Source organism: Drosophila bipectinata, chromosome 2L (assembly GCF_030179905.1).
Source record: "Drosophila bipectinata strain 14024-0381.07 chromosome 2L, DbipHiC1v2, whole genome shotgun sequence".
Classification (NCBI taxonomy): domain Eukaryota; kingdom Metazoa; phylum Arthropoda; class Insecta; order Diptera; family Drosophilidae; genus Drosophila; species Drosophila bipectinata.
The window spans coordinates 13,540,538-13,566,986 of NC_091736.1; the positions used below are offsets into that span (position 1 = coordinate 13,540,538).

General features: G+C 41.8%; 2 protein-coding genes across 3 annotated transcripts in view; both read left to right on the forward strand.

Annotated features, from left to right (window-relative positions):
- LOC108125396 (uncharacterized) overlaps nucleotides 1-26,449 on the forward strand; it is a 91,336-nt gene that overhangs the window by 17,331 nt on the left and 47,556 nt on the right. The window contains exons 6-12 of one of the 2 annotated variants that reach the window (XM_017241567.3): nucleotides 1,196-1,375; nucleotides 2,997-3,136; nucleotides 3,366-3,573; nucleotides 6,612-6,830; nucleotides 7,018-7,250; nucleotides 7,693-7,831; nucleotides 8,057-8,523. In XM_017241567.3, coding sequence (XP_017097056.2) covers nucleotides 1,196-1,375; nucleotides 2,997-3,136; nucleotides 3,366-3,573; nucleotides 6,612-6,830; nucleotides 7,018-7,250; nucleotides 7,693-7,831; nucleotides 8,057-8,523 — 1,586 coding nt within the window. Of the gene's footprint in view, nucleotides 1-1,195; nucleotides 1,376-2,996; nucleotides 3,137-3,365; nucleotides 3,574-6,611; nucleotides 6,831-7,017; nucleotides 7,251-7,692; nucleotides 7,832-8,056; nucleotides 8,524-26,449 lie in introns of those variants that run through there. The other variant, XR_011442154.1, reaches the window with a different exon arrangement.
- smal (smoke alarm) lies at nucleotides 8,661-11,470 on the forward strand. Its single transcript, XM_017241569.3, has 2 exons — nucleotides 8,661-9,115; nucleotides 9,398-11,470. Exon 1 carries the CDS (start codon nucleotides 8,671-8,673, stop codon nucleotides 9,085-9,087), a length of 417 nt encoding a protein of 138 aa, XP_017097058.3. The 5' UTR covers nucleotides 8,661-8,670; the 3' UTR covers nucleotides 9,088-9,115; nucleotides 9,398-11,470.

The following is a 26,449-nucleotide window of genomic DNA, read 5'->3' on the forward strand; positions in this document are numbered from 1 at the left end:
TGGGCATTGTAATTAAGGGCGGTTTCTCTCCATACAAATACCCGGTTCGGAGTGCCTTGAATAATAATTAATATTTTTATTCGGACAACCCGCCCACCCATCGCCGGCACACGCATGATCGATAACTCCAGTGTGCCACCGCCTACCTGAGCGCCTCGCCTTGCCTCATAATCATCATTATCTATGCCCCGTGCGGCATGTGGGATTTCGGTTTCACTTCGTGCATTAGAGATATCTCCCCCCATCGGACCCCCCCCTTAATTATGTGTAATTATGTGATTTTTGGTAATTATTGGAAAATTCCTTCGACTGGCACCGGTCGTGTCTGTTGTCCTGCGAGATCCGTGGGTAGCCGTGTGTCCTGTTTACCACGTGCCCCGATTGTGCAAATAGAAATTGTAGTGAATTAGTTAAACGTGTTCTTGAGCGGCAGCCCACTCCAAAGGCTGGCTTTAATGGCCATGTTTGCACTGCGTGCCAGTTCCAAATGTAATTATTTTTCAAGTACCCAGCCAAGGCAATTAGGAATAGTATTTGTTTTTGGGTGTTTGCCGCAATTTTCTTAACCATACCCTGGCACTTTCACAGAATTTGATGATCCTTTATCAAATAAAGTGGTTCGTTGAACGAAAGACATGCCTAAGTCGTGGCTTAGCTCACCGAAAACCATTTGACTTTGACATTGAAATAGTATATGCGGGATATTGTCACCCAAAACTCCTTTCGATTTGGTTTAAAAATAACCACAAAAACCAAGTGGAAGTCTTAGTGGGGGAGGCATTACACAATTGTGTTTCCAGTAATTTAATATGCCTTGGGAGGCAGAGTTAATCCTACTTAGGAGGGAGGATTATATTGAAACTTTAGACTTCAGACTCTAAAATGGCAAATCAAAGAGTTAATCATGTAAAATATTCTCACTTTTATTAGCATTTTCTATATCCAAGGTATATGTTTTAGTCCCAAGGTCTTCTAGCCGAAATGCCCCTTTCAAATCTGGAAAAATCCTGCCACAGAGCTGCCACCAAACTTATTTCTGTCGGTTGTCTGCCTCACTTGACACGAAACACGATACAGAATGACGTGTGCCTGTGTCTCGGGTTTCTTTATTTTTGGAGTTGGAGTTGGGGGCATCGGTGTCCCCCAAGCGGCTGCACTTTAAGTTTTAATTTCCCACTTTTATTTTCCTTTGCAGAGGGCATTGTGTCGTACAGTATACCGAAGGGCGTGCAGCGCGGCATGGAGGTGGATCTGTCGGATAAGACCTACGACGGAAACGAGCAGGGCGACCGGTACGTGGACGGCATCGGCCAACTGGTGGACGGCCAGAAGGGCAAGGACAACTTCCGGACGGACATCCATGGCTTCGGAAAGGGTAAGTGTTTGTGCGTTGGCCCCCTTTTCAATTTCAGCTTAGATCTTGCAGATTTGCAAGCTGCCGTCTGCAGCTCTCGGTGTCGGCTCCCTGCATACTAACTAACGTCTTGGGCTATGAAAAGTTGGCCCCTAGGAGCCGCAAACTTTTACCATATATTCCAAATCCAAAGATTTATGGCTATGTAAAAACTGATTAACATCAAATAATTACTAAAGTTCAGCGACGGGAACGGAAAACGGCATAAGGCTAAATCGGAACCCCATCTGCCCCATCCGAAGTCCCCCCCAAAATGAAAGCTCTCACTTCATTGAACATCGATGATGGTGGAGATGGGTGGGTCTAGGGGTCTGGGGAAAAAGTTTCTGCTTTAGCAAATAATTTGCTGCACACAATAAACAAAAATAAATTATAACTTTCGACTATATTTGCTGGAGTCGCAGTAAAACTTGCCCGGATACCACCGAAAAGCCCTCCCGCCCAGGGCCCAGGAAAACTCGCCCTCAAAGTACTCGCCCCCTTGGCGCAGCTTGGCGACTGCCAAAAAGTAAAAATGTAAACATTATGCATATTTGATAATTTATGGCAAGACTGGCATTCATTTCCGCCCCAAACGTCTGCCAAATATCGTGAAAATAGCAAAAGCTAGTCAGCTAGCCAGCCAGCCAGTTTATTTTCAGGCATTTTCACTCTCACCGCCCCGAAAACCAAGTTCCCATCATTATTCTTGGCTGTTTGGCAAATGGCCAATAATCGAAAATATTGGCAACTTTGGGCAGGAGGAAAGTTTGCTCCGCTCCAACAATTAGAAAGGCAGTCGCAGTTCTCGATCCCCAATCCGCAGTTCCCAATTCGCAATCCGCAATTTCACAGACAGAGACACAGTCGAGACAGTGTCGTAAAAAGTCCAACTGTCTTGATGCCAAAGTTTTTCGGTGCATAATTCCAATATTTTTTTTGGACTCATTTTTATGGGGATTATTTTGGCGAACTTTGCTGATTTGCATTCTAAGTGGGAATCAATAGTTGAGGCGAGCTGGGCGAGTAATGATTTAACTTCCTGGGAGCTGAAATTATATAATTCCTGGTTACAGCTTGTTTGCCATCCTCATATACCCATTGGAGGGTTGTAGACCTTGTGGGTGCCAGCTAATATTGCATGACTTATGCAGGGAATACCCTCGGTCTCCTCTAGGGCACTCCTGCCTGGGTCCTGCCATTTGGCCCATGCCCTCCTTCCTACCTCCAACAAGCCTCCAACGATATTAGGGCCATGCAAACAAAGCCGCAGCGGAAAAAATGGCTTAAATGTCGCATTGGCCATAATTTCTAGTTATACCAGAGAGTCTACCCCCCTAGAAACTAGCCCAGACTAACGCACCATCATGCCACCATGCCACAGCTTGCCGTGAGCATTTATTTGTTTTGTGGCATTTGGGTATTTTTGGGGCCAGAATTCACCCCTGAAATGTGGCACAGGGGATCCAATGTTGGGGGTATCCAAGGCTTAAATAGCTTTACATGTCAGTGCTCCACAGGGTTGCTCTATTGATTTCCCCCTTCCCGGCGGACGTTTGAAATGCTCATTTCATTTCATTCTGACGGTTTTTATTCGTTTCAGGATATGAATGGATTGGCTGGCGCAACGATACCCCCGGCCTGGTGGGCAAACCGGTTGAAATTGTCTTTGAATTCGATTCGGTTCGCAATTTCAGTGCCATCGTGCTCCACACAAACAATATGTTTACCAAGGACGTTCAGGTGAGTACCAATACCCGCAATTTTCTGAAAGGTTGCCAACCTCAAACAGGAGGCATCCGGAGCCGATGTCAGTGGTTAGCTGGTTTGATTTGTAAAGGCTTACTTTTGGCAGAGGATTCACTGAGAAATAGTCATGCAAAAAATGGGAATAATATTTCTCATGAAAGATTATGCCAGTTATGAAGGCTTAAAGTAATAACCAATTTGTTTTTCATATTATCTCCCTCAGGTATTTGTTCATGCCAAAGTATTCTTTAGCATCGGTGGACGCTACTTCTCCGGAGAGCCTGTACAATTCTCGTACATGCCCGACACCATAATGGATCATGCCCGGGATGTGACCATTAAGCTGCATCATCGTGTGGGAAAATACTTGAAAATAAATTTGTACTTTGCCGTCAAATGGATAATGCTATCGGAGATCAGCTTTATATCCGGTGAGTACGTGGGGCGGTGTTCAGAGGTGGCAAGTCGCATGCAAAGCTAAGAAAATTGTCAGAAAATTGCATTTGCCGTGCCGAGCAATAAATGAGCGACTAACTCGGGCCCAGGATGCTGTAGGAAGTTGAATTGCATATGTGCAAATGCATTTTTCAGCTCCATTTCACCCTCAAGTATGCGACAACGGAACTGTCGGGAGAGTGGAAGCTGCAATGCATTTAACTTAACAAAGGGATAAAGCAATTTTCCAACATTTTGGGTAACAACAATGAGCCTGGGGGGAGGGAGGGCTCACACACACATATTCGCTATGAAAAAAAAAAAAAAATAAGGATGAGGATGAGGATGAGGTGGACTATTCGGAGATATTCGTAGAGTGAACATTTTCTCCAGCTGGTACAATAAAGTCAATAGAATGCCCAGAGTACATCCCCATGCTAAATGTAAACAATCTGGAACTTTGAGGTAACTGCAGTGCCTGGCATTCGGTGTATTTTAAATTCGCATTCTCTGCGAAGGCTCGGGCATGTTGTAGTGCGTCCTTGTTCCCAATCCCGAGTCCCGGCACATTGCCAGACAGTGCCGGTGCAGGCTCGGTTTTTAACCCCGTACTACAAATTACTTCATGCGAGTAAATCTGTTTGAACAGTCAGTATAGGATATGCAGGATCGTTTATATTCATAGGCACATCGGTGGTGAATCGACGGAAATCCCCGCTTGCCAGTCGATAGGTGTAAAATCAGACTAATGGATAAAATCCTCTAGCACCATAGAGCGTGCCACACAAAAAGGGATTTCATATATAATGCTTTTTTTGACAGATGGTACATGGCTTTGGCTCTGGCTCTGGCTAGGGTCACTGACAGGAGCGAACAATGGGTTTATGGAGGGATGCTGATAATAAATCGATCGATCGCCAGATTTTAAGGTCAATTAGATAGGCACACATGGAGGGGGAAGGAAGAGGAAGTCGGAAATCTAAAGTCCAAACAAAAGTATATTAAAGCCCAATATAAAGATTTATAAACTGAATCCAATGAATGGGAAATGAATGCAGTCTCTTGAGAGCATCTGCTATTTCTTTGAATTTAATTTCGCTTTGAACCGAAAGGTCTGAGCCGCGTTTTTTAAGTGATTCCGGCTAAAAAGGGAATAACACTTGACTGACGATCAGCAGCGGCATTAGACGGCAATAAGTTTAGACAGTAGCAAGGGCCAAGGATAAAGGATGTGACTGAGGATGGAATATGGTTGCCGTGGTGGCAGCAATTACATGACGGGACAAAAACCAGAAACACGGCAACCGAGCATTTGTCACGCACACAATATGTTATAGGACATATGATGGTTTTGTTCGGTTTAAGATGGCAGGGGGCTCTGGCACTGGCTCACTGTGGGAACTGGTGCTACGCTTCCCGAGTGGTAACCAGCTGTTTTTTTATATATATGGTTTTTTTTATTTTCTTTGGCATTCGAGTGTAGTATAGGCCTGCCTCTAAGAGATGGAAACTGGGGTAAGGGTAAACAAAAGACGGAGAAGCCCTTTTCGAGGGTATGTGCGCATATTTTTATCAGGCTGAGGCTCTGGCTCAGTGCGGAGTGTATACAGATTTAACCCCAATTTGTGAGATTTGCTCGCGGTGATTGCTGCCTGTCGTTGTTGTTAAGGTTTCTAAAAATACAAAAGCTAAAAAAACAAGAAAACAATGCGTGCAGACTCTGGGGGCGCACACAAGGGGAATTAGTTATAAAAGGCATGCGACAACATCAACAAGAACTGAGAACCGAGTACCAAGAACTGTGACCTGAGTCCTGTGGCACTGTGGCAAAGGATATGCGGCATAATCGCCCTTGAGTCTCTTTCACTCTGTGGTGTATATGATAAATGTGGCACGAAATATTTTAATTATTTTAATCGTTTTATGGCGGTTGGGCGATGCCAGATAGCTTCCATAAGAATGAAGTACTCTGGAAGAAAAGTACGGCCAACCGAAGGACAATAGGAGTTTCGAAACAAAGGACATCAGACCCATTTCTGTCTAAGGAACATAACTCAAAACAGCAGCTTCAGCTTTCGTCCTTACCCATCCAACTCCATTTCTCCCCAAGAACCGGGTCTCTTGCAGCCTCCCAGTCTCCCAGTAATTACGCCATTTACTGCCTCACAAAAATGGGGTCAGCCACTCTGGGAACTATTTTTTGGCCAGCCCGGGCCTTGCCCAGCGCCTGTGCCTCAGCCTGGGCCTGGGCCTGGGCCTGGGCCTGGGTAATTCATGTAAGCCAGCCACCAAGGGGAGGACGCCCACCCCTAAACGGTTTTGCTTTGTTGTGCCCTCAAGATGTTGGCGAGATAAATGACAACACTTTGCCATGGCACTGGACCATATGCCTTGCTTTAAAATTCCCGAGAAACATAAGCTGGGCGGTCTTGCTTTCGAGATCAAAGCAAATTCTAGACGGGCATGGCAAATGCCTGAATTTTCAGGTATCTTGACGGATAACCATAGTCTCATGTAATCCGGAAGCATTACTAAATAATTCATGTGAAAAAGCATAGATAATTAGGTGGAGGAAATACTTATTTAAATTCAAAAGGAATCGTATAAGTAACCTCCATGTTCATGGTTAGATACGGAATAGAGTTACTAAATGGTAAAAAAATAAAAGAATATTTCCTGAAACATACTTAGACCTTCCAAGGCAACGCCCTGAAAAACATATTAAACTACGAGGCAGATCTGGGGGCAGGACAGATGGTGGTAGGGCTTCCCTCGACTACAAGATACCTGGTACTCCTCCCATAAATACCCAAGGGTTATATATGATATTCACATCTAATATTGAAGGAATATACCCTTCTTCCCTACCAAATAATGAGTATAAAAAAGCGTGGCAAAAGAAATACAATTTAAGGCGTAACAGGGAAAGGAAAAACTAATCATTGGAGCACAGCTGCATACAAAAACTTCTCGAGATGAAAAAGGGAATGAACTCCTATTCAAACTGTGTCTTTTCTTTGCCCATATATTCCAGTGCCCGCTATGGGAAATTTCACGGACGAGCAGGAGCACCGCAGCATCCCGCCCAGCCAGACGCAGGATTCGCGGGAGTATCCGCTGCAGAGTAACGACTATCAGCACAAGCACGGAAAGAACAAGCCCGGCGGGGCGAATGGAGCCGGTGACGAGGGCGGTGCTGGGCTGGCGGGAGGTGATTCCGCCGGAAAAAGCAAATACAACAACGGACCACAGTGTAAGTAGCTGAACGATGATGAATTCAATTAAATTTCCCGTGTTTTCCCTACTGGGCCTTTTGTTCTCGTCCAGCGTCCTCGAACGCCAGCTAATTATTTAGTTGGACAATATTTACATTTTATTTCGTTTCGCAACGACAGCGTTTGTTAATTTCAATTTCAATGTGCAATGTGCTTTCGTTACAGTAATTGCACCACGCCCCATCGATCAGGAGCCGAACGACGCCAACTTCATTGGAGTGGTCATCGTGGTGCTGACGACAATTATCATCCTCCTGGTGGCCATCATCCTGTTCATCGTCTCGCGGACGAAGCGAGCCCGCGGCAGCAATGTCCTCGACGCCTTCCAGTACAGCTTCAATCCGAACACCCTCGGCGGCACGGCGGACAAACACCGCCCAAATGGCAACGGCATCAAGGTGGGTGTTGCAAGACTGCGGCCAGGCCTGGCCGGGGATAGCCGGCCTGCCCTGGAATTTAATAAAATTGTTCAATGTAGCGTGGAGTTTTCTCTTCCGTTCTTTTTTTTTTTGCACCCAAGCTTAGTCCTTAGTCCTACGTGCGTCCGTACACACTGTCATTTATTTAATGGCACTTTTCTCCGATCCACGGAAATGTGCTGGGTGTTACAGGTCAAGCTCAGAGTGCTAGGGAATTTTAAAGTTCATTTCCACAAAAAAAATCCAAGATTAAGTGCTAAGCTTGAAGAAATGTAAGGTGGAGTTTAATCTAAGAGGGTTTTTTTCGGGGAAAGACAGTTGAGCTTTCAATTATTCTCAACCTTAGTTCTAGACCCCTGGTACTCCTTAGTTATATAATATATTAAAACCTTTACCTTTCTATTTTCTTGAATTTCTTCAGGCCAGTGCCGATGACAACGATTCGATTGGCAAAAACAGTCTCTACCACGAGCCCTTCAATGTCAACATGTACACCAGCGGCGTGAATGGCTATGCGGCGGTTAATGATTTGCAGTGTAACATGACGCCGGACTATACAGGTGAGTAAGCCCCCCCATTTACCCACACACCCCTCCTGTCCCCTGGGCCCCCATAATCACCCTCCCAAGTGCGGTAAATCCTCTGTCGCATTTCCGCTGGATGTCGCGTGAAGAGCCATATTTTATGGCGTCGCCGGCAACTGAAGCCAAAAACATTTTTCTGGCCATTTCCCCGACTAAATAGACTTTCTCCTCGCTTTTTCTTTACTCGTCGCTGGCGCACAGATGTTCCGGAAGGTGGCTACGCGGTGCCCCACATGCAGGATTACATGCCCTCCTCGAAAATGGGCGTGACGACTGGGCCGGGTGGCTACATGAATGTGCGGCGCACGCCACCTCCTCCACTGAGCAGCATCTTTCCCCGACCGCCCACCGTGCCCCCGCCGCCCATGGAGAAGTATTACGCCACCACTGCCATCTTCAAGCCGCTCAAGGGGCCGGGCTCGGAGCGGAGTGGCAGCAGCAACACCAACACGGTGAGCAGCGGCGGCGGCAAGAGCAGCCACAGCCACAACAGCCAGGAGCACAGCGGCATCTATGACGACGGAATGGGCACCATGAACTCCCAGTCCACCGCCCCGATGATCAATCCCTACAGCAGCGGGAGCAGCTCGGCGGCCGGCGCGGCGGCAGCAGCGGAGTTCCAGCGCGCCAGGACGTACAACTTCCGCAGCTATCCCGACAACCTTTAGTTCGAGACCTCGCTCAAGTTGGCAGCCGAGGCAGGATACGGTCCCGGTGCCGGCGGCGGGCTAGGGGGTGGTGTCAACGGTGGCAGGGGAGCCGAGTTCGTCCCCGCCTCCAAGCGGTTGGGTTCGAACCCGGCCGGAAGCACCACCATGCCAAAGAAGCCACAGCACCTTAGCCTGGCCAGCACCACATCGGCTGGTAGCAGCAAGCCCAAGTACAGCCTCACCCTGCACAACGGCAAGCACGGCCCTGGCGGGGGCGGAGGCGGTAAAAACCCTCAAGCCGCCACCTTGCAACAGCGGCAACATGTCAAGGCCCTGCGGCTGACGCGCGAAGCGCCAGAGACTCCGGCCTACAGGCTACCCGCTGGGCTGGCACAAGGAGCCGGACGTTCGCCCTCCGAGGAGGCGGGGGCTGTGCATCTCAAGGCTGCCAACGGCGAGGATTCGACTAAGTCAAATGGAAACGAGAGCACTGCAGGATGCAGAGGCGAGAATGGATCTGGAGGCGGAATGGCGAACGGAGGTGTCGTCAGGACACAAAACAAAAGGCTGTGGTATAATTGATGAAAACCCCACATTGAATGGATTTGAGGTGAGACTAAATATTTAATATATGGGGAGAAATATTGATTAAATATTAAATGAATTGATTATTTAAATTCAAGTTTAAATTTCAGTGTAAGAGCTGAAGTAAGAGCCCCTTCATTCAAAGGGTTTTATATAAAAAGGTTTTTTTTTTCTTTATATCCTTTAAAAAGGATTTGGGCTAAATTTAGAAATACTCTTAGGGATATTGAATAAGAATTTCCTTTGAATGAATGCCTTTGAATAACCATAGCTATTCCCTTTGCTTTGTATCTTCCTTTTTTTTTAGCACCGACACTCTACCGGATATCTGATTGAAACGCAACAAGAACAACCAGTTAATGCAAATGCTAGATAAGTTGGGTCTTAGCCCCCCACAATGCACAAAGAAAAAAAAAAACAAAAGCATCGGAACAATTAAACCCACTGAGCAAACACTGAGAAACAAATCGAATCGAAAACGAAATCATTTCGCCTACCAATCATTTATATATTGTAGGGCCGAGAATATGCCAACGAACGTATGTAGGTAATGAATACTGTCTAGATATCACCCTGTAAATATTCGAATATAGCAAGAAACACTTAAAAAAAGAAAGAAGCTGAATTTTAAAAATGAAAAAATGAAACCCGGTGCATCGTAGTCAATGTGCAGAAATCATGAGCAAACAATATATATTGTATATGAATCAATAAAATATTCAAACGAATTTAAGGTCTAGCATTTAGCGACATCATTTGGTTATAAAACGATGAAGGAAAATATTAAAAATTGAGTAAATAGACATAGGACTAACTAGATTATGATAAAGTTCAACTGATTTGTAGTACCTTTTCGAGAAAGAACACTGAAAATCTGCAAAAACTATCTCTTTACATTGCCTGTGAACCTATACTACCCCTGATATATGCCCAAAGGATAACTATCTCAGAACCCCCACACTCAGACACACCATACACACACCCATTCTCACATACTCAAGTTCCCCTGTAAATTTCTGTGTATAAACTTAGAAAAGTATCCGCGAGATACGTAGATTGTTTGCTATAGATGAAAACGCGAAAGGAAACGTCAACCGAGAAAGGATTATGAGGATGATGATGATACCAGTATGATAAAATTGTAACGGAATTTAACGGACCAAGAGAGCGTGCAGAGCGACGTCGCCTAAACCAATTAAAATGAAGTTTTCATCAATGATTTGTGATTCAATATTCAACTACTTATAGAGATGCAGGAGCGAGTATTTAGTTCTTATTGCTAACTTTAATTTATCGAAACGTACTACCCAAATGACTCTGACTATAAAACGAAAGCACTATGAATATTTAAAACGAAACGAAAACAACACGTATATTATATATATTTAATAATAATGGATAATCATGTATATGTTCCTTTTTAATTTAATGCGCATAAGTATCACCATAAAATGTAATACTAGTTAAAAAACAACCGTAGTAGCTTCGTAGTAGTTTAAAAACAAAAAAGCATCAGCAAAGATTACAGCGTTTTATACAAACAGAAGCTTAGGCAAACAATAGGCGTGTTTCAAATAGCATTTAAAGTAAACAAATAAAACAAAAACACTCCAAACACTGCAAACAATTTCACGGCGAAAAGTAGTCAACAAACTTAAAAAAAAAATAATAGTAGAAAATTAAAAGAAAATAAACAAAAATACAAAAAACACTCGAAAACGCAGACAAATTATTCGAAATGTTTGTGAAACATTTTTCCAAAGTTTTAACGAGAGATCGTTAAGCATTAAAGATAAACGAGCTAAAATTAAGCAACAAGTTACAAAATATTTCAAAATATTTAATAAAATTAGGCTCTGAAAATAAGTCTGTACGTATTCCTCAACATTCTGCACAATTTCTTAACTTTCTAATCTTCTTTTGCACTTGATGTTTGCCAACACACTGCCCCACTAATTCACAAAACAATGCGAAAATTCAATGCGACACTGAGAAAAAAGAAAGTTATTTTACAGAAATGACAAAAATATGAAACACACACTATCACACTATCGAGCAAAACCAATCACGAACCTACCTACAAGACTTGTGTAAAATAAAACGTAAACAAAATGCTAAATAAAACGTTTAGATATTAAGTTAAAAAAATACATTTTGTAAAAATTAATAGGAGTACACTGTACAAAATTATAAACTAATGTAATGGTTATGCGTTCTTTTGGAAATCAAGGCAAAACTCATAAAAAGAATATATGTTTTTTTTCGGTGCGCTTGTCAGTTGATTTCCTGAACAGTTTTATTTCTAAATTAATTTAAATGCATTTATTATGTGTACATTTTTCAAAAGCAAATATATAGTATTCAATTATTTAAAGCAAAATTAACTAAAGTGTTTTTTATTGATGGGGTTTTTAAGGAATTAGGGAGCTATTGATCCCACGCAACAGGAAAAGGTTTCCCATGATTCTTTCATGCCGAACAACTATCTTGTTTACTTTGGAAATACCATATCATCCTAAAGAATCCTAAGAATATACATCTTTCAAGGAAATACATTATGGGATATCTGTGAGGATTGGATATTGTCATCGGGCTGTCATTGGGAACTTGCAGTTCAAAGAATTCGAGTCAACATTGTCAATTCACTGATATTTTTGAGGAACCAAGTAAACAGAAATACTTCGCCAAGATAAACAAATACCAATCAACGAGGTCTGTAAACAACCTCCCAAGGCATACCATCCAAAGAGTGCCAAACTCCGGTTCATCGATCTATGGGAGTCATCCTTTGGGAGCTGCTTTAGGAATATAAACATACTGTTTATATAGTACAGAAGTCCCCCGAGGTCCCTTGAGGCATTAATCAGAGCACTTGCGATAGTGCTGAGGGGCCCGCCCCTTATTTTACCATTCATAAGGATGGATCAATGACCGTTCATTTGACATCTGCTTTAATTCCACGCCAATTTCAATTGAAAGCGAAAATCGAAAATAACATGATTACTGGGGAACTGACCGCAAATCGACAGTCGACAGTCGACGGTCGACAGGCGATGGCCCACAAAAGGGGTTGAGTGCACGGGATGCCAGCGAAATGCTCGGGGAAACGATTAAATCAAGCATAATAAAATAATAACATTTTCCACCTTTCACTGGCGGGGACAACTCAAATACTTGGCCGTCCTTTAATTGACACTTTCGATTGCTCGCAACGAGCAGAGCACATGAATCCATTCACCAGCGGATGAATGGCCATCACGCTGAATGACAGACATCCATTTTGTGGGCCATTCTTCCTGTCTCACCTGTCAAACATTCTCTGCGAAATTAGTTGAAAGCCACCTTTACAAATGGGGGGAAAATGGAAAATGTTTATCCATTGGGCCCGTGTTCGTTTTTCTGCACTTGACTTTTAGATGCTTTTGTGGAAAAGGTAAAAAAAAAAAAGGAAACACACAGTTGTGAAAAGGTCTCTCACATTGTCTGTCAGCTTTGTCATTTTGTGACACAAGCCAGAATTAAATGATTTTATTTACTTTCCTTTTTTGTCCACATAGCCCTTTCGATTTTAAGCTAGTTGTTCACTTTATAGGAATTCAATTTGATGAAAACGCTGACGATTATCGTCCCTTTTGAATAACTTTATATATCGCATTATGTTGCCTTTTTGAAAAAAGTGACAATTTAGGGTGGACTCCGTACCCTTCTATCTTTATATCTTTTTTTTGGGAGGGCTGTGAATTCGTGGAACAATTGATCTGTCAATGTGACAATTTCGAAAAGGGTGTGAAGCATGCTAAAAGCCAGAACAATTTATATTACTATCAACGTTGACTACCGTAACGACAAATAAAATTTTTTTATGTAACGATTTTTATCTCACATCAAGCATGAAACCAAAATAAGAGAGGGGTGTATAAAAAATTTAAGATATAAACCATTAAAGAAAATAAAATTATATAATTTGATAGGCGGTGATGATAAAAATGACAGCTGTATTCGGGAATCGTCTGATATTAATACCCAGTACTGTTCAAATGTGGCTGCAAGGACTAAGAACAATTTATGTTGCCTATTTTTCGGGATGGGACTTGCAAAAGATAACTTCTTTAATATAAATAAATAAATAAGATAAGATAATATAAATCTTATAACCCACTCGTAAAGACAATATATATCTTCTTTGTCTCTATTCCTTTTCAAAAACTAAAACCCTTAGTTAACCATAAAATACCAAGAAATTAAATTTATTAGTAGAACAAACGAGTCCAAACCTTTATTTAAATAAGAGGTTAGAAGGGTTGGCAGGGCAAGTAATGGTACAAAGGACATGAAACATGAGGGTGGGGCAGTGGGGCGGCAATTAATGCACTCGAATCTCGAGTTATGTAAGCTGCACACGGCCTTTTGATAGCTGGGTAAACAAATACAGACTGGCTCAAAGGAAGTTGGCAAGGACGTGTGCCAGGAATCAGCAGCTGATAAGCTTGTCAAGATGAAGTGGGTGGTAGAATGTGGCAGCGCACAGCACTGTATGCAGCATGCAACTCAATGCCAATAGATATGCAAGGTAGTTGCTAGCAAATCGACAGACTGGACGTTTGTCAAGACAGGGAAGGGCAAACACAAACAAAAGGCATACGGATGCAGATGATGGGGGCGTAACGAAGGGAAACAGTCAACACATCAATTGCATTAGTTACAGTGGCCACCGCACACAGACGAACGCTCGACTTCACACATTACTATACTTTGTTTTAGGCGGTTCCGAGACGGGTGTCCGGCAGTCTTTTCCATACAATTAGGACACCCTCCCTCCCATTTCCTATTTCGCCAGTCTCCGGGCATTGTGTACTTTGTTGACTTCAATTTATATATATCCATGGAAATCTGATTTAAATGCGAGGATGAGGGTAAATTATATAGATTTCTGGGTGAGCTCTTTACAACTTAACACCTAGGGATATTTGGTTGTAGTCCAGTGTATGGAGTAGGATATAAGGGAATTATCTTTAGAAATAGGAATGTCAAATAGGGGTATGGGATATAGGGCTTCGTAAGTCAATTTAGATTCGTCAAGCTGATTTTATAATGTGAATACCCCTTAGTGCTCTCTTATATACTTCGTATGTATATTTAATTTATTCGCTTTAATTCGTTTCGTTGAGTTTATCCCTTTTATAGCTTGTTTTGGGATTTTCATTACTACAATGACGTCGTAGGCATTGACACAGACGTCATGGTCCTCCGCCAAATATGCCTCGTCCTTGGCCATGTTTATTTATAACTTGCAATTGTAATTAGGATTACTTTTTACTTATTTGCACAGCCTGGCCCGGCATGCCAGTCCTGGCAGAGGACAATAACGAGCCACAACGAGATTGCGCATCCAGCATAAAAAACATGTTTCACCATTTTTACGCCGCGGACTTTCTCCGGATGGCGAATGGTGGGTATTAAAGTATTTGTCCAGGCGGCTTAGTTGCCAGAAGCCCGCCACAGCGCACAGAGGTTCATATCTGGTTAATAGGATACTTATGATGATACTTTGATAAAGGTCTCATAAGTAGAACAGCTGCTGCTGCTGCTGGTGTGGATTTGGGCGAAATAATTGAATGGAAGGAATCCAAATGGGTCGTAGGGTAGTAAGTGGGTGTAGGACTACGAGCGGAAGGATTACAACTATCTATTATTTTCTTACCAACATTACACAACATGATAGACAGAATGTAACAAAAAAGTTATACAGCTTTATAGTTTTATTCAAGAAGTTTATAAGATAATGTTTCTTGGCACTTTCCAAATTACCTTTTTCCCTGTTGAGTCTCTGATTAGAGTGCCAATCATTTCAGTCACTTTCTGGCTAAAAATAATTCGGTCATAGGGGCAATCTCGCTAATCATGTGCTTAACCTTCGAATTTATTATACTCCGGCCAGACTTAGACAGCCAGACCCGCTGGGAAAACTACGGCAAATCCTAAAAAATGGTTGCGTAAAAAGTGTGCGTGCTCAAAAACCGATCTGTGTGATTAATGAAGAGGCGCAACCCTCTCAGAAAACAAAAAATGGAAAGAACAACGAGCTTGGGCAGGAACTTCACGTGCTATTCCGGGGAAATTAGTATGAGAAATTAACAAGTGGCTGCCATTGGTAATGTCAGCTTAGCGAACGGATTCCCCGAGTAGCCGGCTAATGTATGGACTTAATCCTACCGACGCGCCGGGGTTTGGAAGGGTTTGGAAGAGTCACAAACTCTCGTGGGTTTCAGGATTACGGCGAGTGGAAGGGATACGGTTCGGAGGCTCGGAGCACACAACGGTGGTCTGTGGATGATCACCCCCTGCCACCGAAAGAATTGACTATCATCGCCGGCATTGACATTCACTTTTTACAAGGTTGTTTTTCGGGTTTCGGTTCACACTTGCCACGTGCAACCCGTCGACTGTCGTCCCAGTGCCATCCCATTGCCACTTTTCGGCAAATGTTTGCTCTCCATTTGTTGTCATTGGCTGCTTTTTCCCGGGGACATCCATCGACTGCAGTGGCCTCAGTTCATTTGGTCTGGCCAAAGCGCTTTAACTCCTGTTTCGTCCTGCGCTTCATCGGTCCTCGGTCCTCGGTCCTGGCCACCGACAATTTGTACAAATGCATTATTTTTATTTCCACTGCTGCGCGTCCCTTTTCCCACTACACCCCGTACTCTGTACCCCTGGCCGACTAAGCCGTATTGCCTTTTGCATTTAATCGCATATAAATTATTATTTTTTTTTTCTTTTTTCCAAACACATATACGCTTTTCCATTTCCATTTGTATTTTTCCATTATTTCCGCTGCGCTGTGCTTTGTTTCTCCTGTTTTTGGCTCTTCAGGCGCCCCTGCCAAAACATCCCCGATTTCTCTCTAGCGAGTCCCAGGCCCGAGTCCCAGTCCCAGTCCCAGGTGTATTTGTTTGATATATTGCGCAGTTATTGCACGGAAAACTCGTACCTCCCTCTCTGGGTCCGTGCCCGGGTCCGGTTCGTCCCGGCCCTCCTTTCAGGATTTGAGAACGCATCATGTGTGCGACGTATGTTGAAATTTCGTACGCTGCTGTGTTTGTTTTTAGTTTTTCAATTTGCAAAATTAATTTCATTTAATTGGGTTATATCAAAACGATCGTTTAAAGGCGAGAATATGAAGGGCATTGTTGTAAGGTTAATGCACTTTTGATTTAAAGTGCTTACATGACTTCTCCTATGAGAACTTTTGCAGATCTTGCACTTCTGATTAAAAGCCACTTAATGACTTCGTAATCAATACATTCCCTCGAATCAATTAAAGTGCCCAACATATGCCAGCATTGACAAATTTTCTCATATATTTATGTATACAAACTTTGTGTAAACAACATGAACTTGCCCAACCAACAAAAAAAAACATTTAACAAAACAAAACCGAAACGGCAGTAAATTATGGCAAAAATTTCAATCACCCTTCGGCATTAGCGGTGACAACTTCCATTTCGCGTGTTAAATCCGAAAATGGATTGGACTCTCTTTTGATTCTGTGGCAACAATTAAGTTTCCACATGAGCAGCTTGTAATGTGCATCTGATTTGGAACATCTGTTTTCATTTTCCAGAGCTCCTTCGGCCTCATGGCCAAAGGGCAATGAAAAGGAAACGCTGCAGACGCCGTCGCCTTCTAAATTTGGAATTGAAAGTGTCAAAAACTATAATTCGCATAGGTTGTGGCCCTCAGATCTCCTTCATCTTCGTGGAAAACATGAGGTTTCTGCGCAGGCACTTTTAATGGCTTTTCCCCCCTTTTATTTTTGAGTCACTGGCACTTGAGATTTCCATACTCACATCGGTGTTAATAAGCCGCAGCCACTTAAAGTCTGCAAAAAGCAAGAGATTCCACGACTTTAATTGGCTACGTAACAAGATGGAAATTAAAATTTTGCTTTTGATGCAAAGGGGATGTAAAGAATACGAACAACATTTTAATGATTGAGTGCTGGTTACCTCAGACACATCTTGTGGTTTGGTTTTATTCACCAACATTACCATTAAAGCAATCTCCCTTTCGAAAATGTTTGTAAACAATCTGGTATTTTCTTAGCCTATTTACGGTCTCCCTCCTCCCCCCATAACATTATTCAGAGCTGTCTTTCGCCGTGAAAATAAAATTGTTCAAGGCTGGTCAGGGCTAATCCTTAAAGCATGTCTGGCACTTCCCCAATTCAGAATACCATTTCGGGTAGCCAGCGGATGGAAAATGGACAGAGGGATCCGCCGGAGACTGAAGCAGGAGGGGAGCCGGGAGGGGAAGAGGCGGTGGGCTAGGAAGGCGTCGTCGACGACAAGTCGCCAAAACACTTTGGTTGCTCATTAAAATTCATCCACGCAGATTATTAACATTTGCATCTAATTTGCATTCGTAAGATACATGGCCGACAATTATGCGGCATATATCGGTGACCGGGAGGGGGAACGCGAGGGAGGGCGGGAGGACAAAAGGCGACTTCACCCTCCCATCAGGAGGGGGAGGTGGGAGGCCTTTCTGCTCCAAACTTATTTATGCATACGTTTCCACTATCAAAATGTCGCCAACAACTACACCAGCAACACACTCACTTTGCCAGGCTGCATAAATTAGGCAGGCACGCGGATGGAGGGAGGGTGCTGCTGGTTAGGTTCTTGAGTCTCCGGCAAAGAGGTCACAAATTCATCGGGGTTAAGTGTAATTAAATTATCAAATTATTGCCAAGTCTTAGGTTGCAGTTTATAATCTGGCAAGCCAGCAATCTTCCTCTGTCCTGCGTCGTGCGCCCCATCCATCTAGCTCGATTTATGCATTTATCCTTGTCATTGTTTGGGCCATAAACAGGCATTAGGCAAAGTTTCAATTAGCTGGCGTTAAGTGGCCTCTACGGCTTTAAGCGTTGGCCAATAGTTAAAACTTTAATCAAGGGTGGTAAATCAAATTGATAGACCCGCACCGAAGGACCCAGCTCGACTTTAAGAGATTCCCAAGTAAACCGCACGGTTGGCCACACACGATTCGGTGTAGGCTTAATTCCCCCAGAGTGCTGACCACATAAAATTGTTTAGACATTTAATAAACTGCTAACTGGTTGCCAGCAGAGTGCTGACAAGGTGAGGAAAACTGTCTTAAATACTTCAAAATACTTATTGAAATGGGCTTTGGGATGTGGATGGGACTGCAGAGATGGTTGTTTGCAATTAACTCTTATAACTCTTTGGGTAGACTGTTCGTTCTATTTAAGCTCCTATCCAGCCATATTTTAAGCTAAAGCCTTTTAATACAGAACGAACCTTGACCTGCACTCAGGCGGCAACTTTTTTAAAAATCCAAACACGTACAGTCCAAAGCGCTCAGGTGGTATAAAAAATTCATTTGACTTAAGAACTTTTCAGAGAAGTGAACTCAACTGAAAGAATTTGTACAAAAAAAGTAGCAGAATACAAAATAGATTATAAATCAGACGATGTGAGTTCATTACAAAATAGAAAACAAGAATAGATTTAAAAATAAAATTTAAAATATAGTAAAGTTTAGATTACTCTCGAAACCAAACCGAACCGGAAATCAAACTTGTTATAGAACATGGGTTATCGATCATCCCATCCAATCACGTAAACATCTCCAATAATCTGGGGGTCAAACAAGACAAAAAGACTTCCAGAGAACGGCTTCCAAAAAGGAAGAGGAAGTTCATCCAAAAATTGGAGAACACGGCTCCTGGTCGGCGTTTTGTCAAAAGCAGCACGTGAACTGTTAAAATCACTTAAGTCCCATTCATGTCACGTTCACGAACCGAAAACTTACAACCGATTGATATATGTATGTGGCGGTAAGTGGGTGGAGGTGGTGGTAGTGTTGGGTCTGGAGGCCCAGATAAATAGACTGGCTCACTCTCTTGGTCGACTGACTGGCCAAAAGTTCAATAAAGTTGCTTCTAACGCAATTTGCATAAGTATATTTTTTTCCGGATGGAAACTTTTTCAAGATGTTATTTTCTTCTTTAAGTTACGGCTGAGCACGAGTGAATTTTGATTAAATGCCTTGAAAATTAGTTTATCAGCGTGGGTGGTCGGTTACGTAGAAATAATTTAAATTCAAATTTTTTGTTAAGTTATGCTATCAAGTTGTATAAATTAGTTTAAAAACTGGTCCAAGATGATCGCCCGATTATGTTTGGTTTAAGCTTGGAGAAATGTGGATCAAGTTTCTTAAATGAATATTCAAATCTTATGAAGACTTGTTTAAATTTTCACTTAAAACCTACTTACAAAGTATTTCTTTAACTAGTTCTGTGACTTTTAACAAAAAAAAGAACTTTTGTTCGACGAACAAACCATTCTAAAGAAAAAAGGAAAGCTAACTTCGGGCGAAAACAAAATATTTTTGAGATTATCCATTCATTTTTCGTGATGTGATCCCTTGAAAATGGGGTTTTCAACTAAAGGGACCACAGTGATGGGTATATCTTCCCCAATCCTCATCCGATTCTCAAGCGGAGTACCTTTAACGATTTCTAGATCGATTCTCCACCATTCTGCATCAAAATCCTGAGATAAAATATTTTTTATATTTTTTGTCCATTTTTCGTGATAGGATCCTTGAAAATGGGGTTTTCCCTAAATGGTCCACAGTGATGGCTATATCTTGCCCAATTCTCATCCGATTCTCAAGGGGAGTACCTTAAACGATTTCTGAATCGATTCTCCGCCATTCTGCATCAAAATCATGAGACAAAATATTTTTGAGATTTTTTGTTCATTTTTCTGATGGGATCCCTTGAAAATGGGGTTTTCACCTAAAGGGTCCACTGCGATGGCTATATCTTGCCCAATTCTCATCCGATTCTCAAGCGGAATACCTTGAACGATTTCTGGATCGATTCTCCGCCATTCTGCATCAAAATCATGAGACAAAATATTTTTGAGATTTTTTGTTCATTTTTCTGATGGGATCCCTTGAAAATGGGGTTTTCACCTAAAGGGTCCACTGCGATGGCTATATCTTGCCCAATTCTCATCCGATTCTCAAGGGGAGTACCTTAAACGATTTCTGAATCGATTCTCCGCCATTCTGCATTAAAATCCTGAGACAAAATATTTTTTAGATTTTTTGTCCATTTTTTATGATAGGATCCTTGAAAATAGGGTTTTCCCTATATGGGGAATGGCTATAGTGATGGTTATATCTTCCCCAATTCTCAACCGATTCTCAAGCGGAGTACCTTAAACGATTTCTGGATCGATTCTCCACCATTCTGCATCAAAATCCTGCGATAAAATATCTTTTAGCTCTAAAACGGACAGACTAGTTTGCGTAGAAAGAGACAGTCAGACGTGAAAACTACTGATAAAGTATTTCTTTTGTTATAATTATCTAAAACACCAATATTTTTGTAAGCTTACAAAAAAAGCTTTAAAAAAATATAAATAAAAGGTTGTAACCTTTTGTGAACTGCCATTTAGCAGAACTGTATATTTACGGAGCAGGGATGCGAAAAGCAAATTTGTCTATTTTTGTTCAGTAATGAAACATTGTGCAAATGTGCATAATGTCGAAAGTAAACAGCAAAACCAAACTGAAGCCAGAGCAATTTGCAATGCATGGCACAAATGGTATGAATTCTTGTTTTTGGCCAAAAATAAAATTGATCAAAGGCCATTGTTTGCACAGGATGAAGGTGCTATATTTGTTCAGCCACTCAAGTTTTAAGCGAATTATTCAAGTAAACAAAAAAGACAGTTTATTAACTCGAATTTTCGTTTGTGATACCGTATAATAAATAATTTTTGAAATTACTGGAGATTTTCGGAATGTTTTTTTAAGGTGCATTTAAGAGCTGGGAAACTCCGGAGCCCCCTCTTGATTTATGGCCGACAAACAATTAAGAAAACGATAAAAATACTTAACATTCTGGCCACAATTCATCTATGTTGCGTTTTCTCTCGCTGATGATTAATTAGGCTGACACTTTGGGCCTGCGCTAATGAGCACCAAAATAGAATTCTATCCATAATTTCGCCCATGTCTATGGAAAATCCACTCCTGCATTCCTCCTGCTCCACCGCCTCCTCACCTATGTATATGAGTATTCCCCGCCCCCGAAAAGTTTATTTGTCTTTTGGGTGCCCACACCTTGGCATGCACAATTTATGCAAATGATGCAGTGTGAGGTCGCTTTGGGGGTCCTAACATAAGGCTAAGAGGCGGTGGGAGTTGGTGTGGGAGTGGCTGGGAGCAAGCATAACCTCAATTTACATCAGCCTCTTGGCTAATATTGCACGCTAGATGGCGCTGCTAACGCCACTAACGCTGCCGGCGCGGTGCTTCGTCCTTGCTGTTGTTGTCTTGCCACACAGTGTATGAAAAATTATTATAAGTGGGTCACAGGATATGCAAATGTTTCTTTTTCACGCTCAGCTAAGTCCAGTGCACCACCAGCAGCCGAAGCAGCAGCAGCAGCTGTTGCCGCCAGAGGGCGCTGCCAAGATAGATGGCAAGCCAAGGATACGAAGCGGGACGCCAGGACGACGTGACAATAGAGGAAGAGGGAGATCCTGTTGAGTTATATGCGCAGTTGACTGCTTGGCAAGAAGACATTTTCCTCTGTGCAAATGCATCCAAATAGTTAGAAAAGCGAATGGCGAAAGTTTTTGCACTCTTTTGTATTTTATATCCTTGTTCCTTGTTGTTAGCGAGGGGAGGAAAGGGTGGGCAGATGTCCGGTCCACCTTCACTTGTACTTTAAATCAGCTTGAAGTCAGAAAGAAGTTGCGGACAAAGAAGTTGGAAAAGAATAATATCCCCCAGTTGTATTCTATGTGTAAAAAAATATGGCCGGATATTAACATTTTTAAATTTCTTTTAAATTGTGTGGTGTTTATCTTAGTTGGCATTTACTTTAAGAAAATTTGTATTTGGACAATACATTTTAAGATAAAATATATGATACACGATACTTTTCAAGACACTTATCCTAATAACAAATTTTTGTTGCCTACTTATGTGGGACACCATTTTGGTTTAAAGGAAAAACAGGCTTTAAACAGAATTAGCTTTAAACTTTAACAAACCGTTGAATTTTCTTCGTGGGTATATAATTAGCATAAGTATAGCTTATCAACCTTATCTGTTTCTCTTCAGATTTTAATCTATCCTTTATAACAATGTTTTTAAACCATAAATACATATGTATATGCCCTACCACCCTCCATTATCCAGAAAAACATGCTCTTTAGATTGACCAAAGACTAACAAATGTAACCCTATACTTATGAAAACGAACATTGGCTGCTTAAAGTCGAGGCTTTCTCCACTAGACCACAACCACAATCCCAACTCACCAGCACTTTTTCGTACCCACTCTTCATAATAAGCTTTTTCTTTTTTAAGAGAGAGCATTTTCAAAGTTTTCGCATTTTGTTAGCTTGGCAAAAACACGCAGCGACCATTTTTCATATTTTCATTTATAAATTTATTATGAAACCAAAAGCAACAGCTATAGGAACAGCAACAGTAATAGTTGCTGGGAGCACCAGTAATACTAGTCGACTGTGGGGTAGGCTTAATAGCCAGCTTTGGCTGAGGAGCTCAATGTTCTGCGGCTTAGAGCCGGGCTACTTTGGCATTTATTTTAAATTATAGTTGCTAGTAATAACTAATGCTCAGAAAACTGGCAGAGAGGGCCGTTTCATGGCACGAAAGGGGCCACTTTTTGGTTACCATGTACACACAAAATTATAGACATTTTCGGTCTAAAACTTGTATTTAGTTGTTATCCTTTAAAGACTCTTTTGCAGGCCAAGCCCAGCCCAAGGATGTTACTCTGGTGATAGATGAACCATCAGGGCTCTCGGGTCAGGGCTGATGAGAGTGGAAAGGGAAAGCGCGTTTTGAATAATTATGGAAATTCCATATTTAGCTAGAAGGGTAAAACAACTTATTAAAAATTCCAGAGCACACACTGACAAGTGTCTAAACATTTGAACGAAAGCCAAAAATTTCACTAATATGAATTCATTTCTTCCATGTCCTGGAATGAGCTAGAACCCTGGCTGGCAGGATTAAGTTTGCGTTGCGAAAGTCATCATATGTCCATCAGCAAGAATTCAATTTCCGAGTCTGCCAAAAACAGAACGGAAAACAATGTGTTTGGAAATCGGAAAACAAAATTGTAATCGAGAAGCAAAGTGGTAATCAAGCCTTTACCGCGAAACCCCTCCTAGCCAACCAGCAACAGAAATTATAATGCTTAATTATGAAAAGAGTTTTTCTCCCCTTTTTCGACGTTGTGCTGGACGTGGCCGAGAATGGGGACAGGACCCACAAAACGCGCATTTGGAGAACATGGGTTAATGAGTGGAAATTATAACGAAATATTGTTTGGAACAAACTACCCTCGCAGCCCCATCGCATGTGAGCGAGTTGAGTGGACAAGGGATGGGATCCCTGGGGGATGGCCAGGATCCAGGGCCAGAGTTTCTCCTAATGGAGGTAATCAAATATTTAACGTTTACTTTGGTGGGGCACCGCGTTTTTCTTCATTAAAGTGGAACTGAACCGAATAAATTTTGTAGATTAATCCAAAATGTATGTGAGCTCTTGTTTGTGCAATCATTTATTAAAAGAACTTCTATGGCTTTCTATTTTTTATTTGGGAAATCAATGAAAAGGACTCGCCTTTGAAAAAACTCGAATGGCAGTCCTGTTTTATTTTAATATTATTGACATGATTTCTATGAATGATCTCCAGAAGAGTCTTTATTTGTTTAGGCCTCGCATCAGGCCTGAATTCAAAAACTTATTCATAAAATTTCGAAGAACAACAATCCGATCTCATCCCCTAAGTGATATTCATTGCTCCCATTCATACTGATGTTGGCAGTTTGTTTAATTAAATTGGGAATAACAAAAAGACAAACCCAGCGTATCCTGACAAGACCTTTGTTAACATTAAACCGGAATACCCCTTCAAGTGCCTGAAAAGAGAAAACAACAAAAAATTATGGAACTCTCGACAGGAAGGGAGAAGCATTTCCATGTCAGAAGCACTGTGAAATGAAACCATTATATGACAGAGTAGGCAGCGTGGTCACGGTCGCAAGGGATGCATCGTAACTAACTCCATGATGCTCTGCCAGTTTCCTAATCATGGTCCTTCTGAACACGCACCCCTCGCACAACCCACAGTCCGCAGCCCACTCGAGTGCGCCTTGAAGCCACCGATATGTCTCATTCAGCGGTTTTCTGGCTTACTCCCTGCAATTTGCACCATACACGTGTCGAGTGCAGTCGCAATTACTTTCAGAGTCGCAACTTTAACGATGGGAACAAACACTTTGCGGAAAATTTAATTTCGATTCGTGGGAAAAGCCTTCCGATTGATGCAGTTTTGAATTACAAACGAACGATACGACATTTTGGCCAACCACGGCCCATCTAACGCAATACCATCTGTGTCCATCCCGATGTCCGGAAAGTTCTCAGGGAATTTTCAATTTTCCATTGTTTTGCATTTCATTGGTTTTTCATCGGTTTAGGGGGGGAGGAGAGGGCCAGGACAGCTTTGGACAGCACTGGAGGCTTTTAAGGTAATTTATATTTGTTCCTGCGCAAATGTAAATGCTGTGAAAGCGTATAAGCATTCCAATCAATTTGTTACCAAATGAATTATAATTGAAATTTAAATCATTTGGTCTGAGGTCTGTTAGCGGGCCACGATAAAGGGGCTTGATGTGCAAAAAAATCGACGTATTTTGGTATTTTGCAATTTCGCTAATGAATTTTGATACGGATTGATTACATCGGGAACAATAAACAATACCAAATTATTAGCATTATTCAACTAAATAGGGAAGACCGGCCTGTTTAACATTCTTTAAGCATTTCATCTTTAAATAAATTTTATGCAAAATGTCAGGAATTAGAAGCTGATTCAATTACCATGAACTGCTCACCATATTTTCCTGCGGCAACAATGTTCAATTTCGTATTAAATAAGGAGCATACAGGCTTAAAGTCAAATATTAATAACGAATATTATTAAAAGTTGTGTCTTAAAAGCAATGTTATTAGCCTTAAGCCTAGTTTTGGCCAAAGCCTTGACAAACAATAAAACAAAATAAATAAACTCTGGCAAAAACTCAAATCCTTGTGGGTAAAATAAAATCAATAGTGCTTGCAAATAAATACATTTTAGAAATTCATTCTATGACGTTATCAAAACTAAATTTCTATGTATTTAAATGAAATGATTGGGGCTTTGCTGCATTTTTAATCAAAATAGTTTTAAAGGCCCAAAAATCAGTGATGGTCTCTGTTGTAAACCTGATGGTAGCCTGATCCTAATCAGATCTTAAAAAATAAATTCAAATGCTTCTCAAATCTTTAGGTCTATGCTGTAGGTACAACAGCAGCAAATGGGACATTCAAGACCCTAAAACGTATATTTATGTGGTCGGAAACGATTCCTTTCTTGCCCAGAAACTACTTCTCAAGCAGCAGATGTCGCACCTGTTCGTATCCAATTTAATTTTCGGGGTGCAGTGATGAAACTAGACAAATTTTCAGTTCCCTGGAGCACATAAAAATTTCCCATTCACATTAAGCATCATTAGTTGGTAAGGAATTGTGGCATAGATGATGATAAAAGGGCAAAAGCACGAGCCCACACACATGGCCCGTGTGGCTTGCCTCTGAGCGGCTAAAATAAAAAAGTAAAAAAAGGTAAACCAAAAGGTAAGACCCGATTTCAGGTAGCCGGACCGATGCTTCTTTTCTTGGGAAATTGTTCGAACGTAATCAAGTAATTGACTTCAAGCCCGAATAAGTCACACCGGGGTGCCTTCATCAGGTAGCACCACAATGCCCTTCTGTCATTTCTCCTTCGGCGGCATTGTTCCCAGTGGCGTTTCTGCCTTTTGCGGTTCCTTGGGATTGGATGGCGTCAATTGTCTGTTTCCGCTCTCATTTATTATATTTTTTTTTGCCATGTGACTATTTTCTTTGGGTCTTTGACGTATGTCGCAGATTATGGCATTTTGGCGGCTTTTTCTTTCGTTTGCGCTTCTTAATTGGCTATTTTTTAAGCTTAAAGAATGGTCTAAGCGTTTCACCAAAAGATCAATACAGGAAGTTTCTATTGGTGACTTGGTCACCCAGTGGATGGATATTCAGGATGGACGGGGGTCATCCCATCAAGCAGGTGGACGAAACAGTAGTATGGTACTGAGTATGGACATTAAAAGATGTTTTCCATGAAGATCAGCTACCATGCATCGTCAACGCTCGAAAACACTGTACCAACTTATTAGGATAAGGATATATATATATT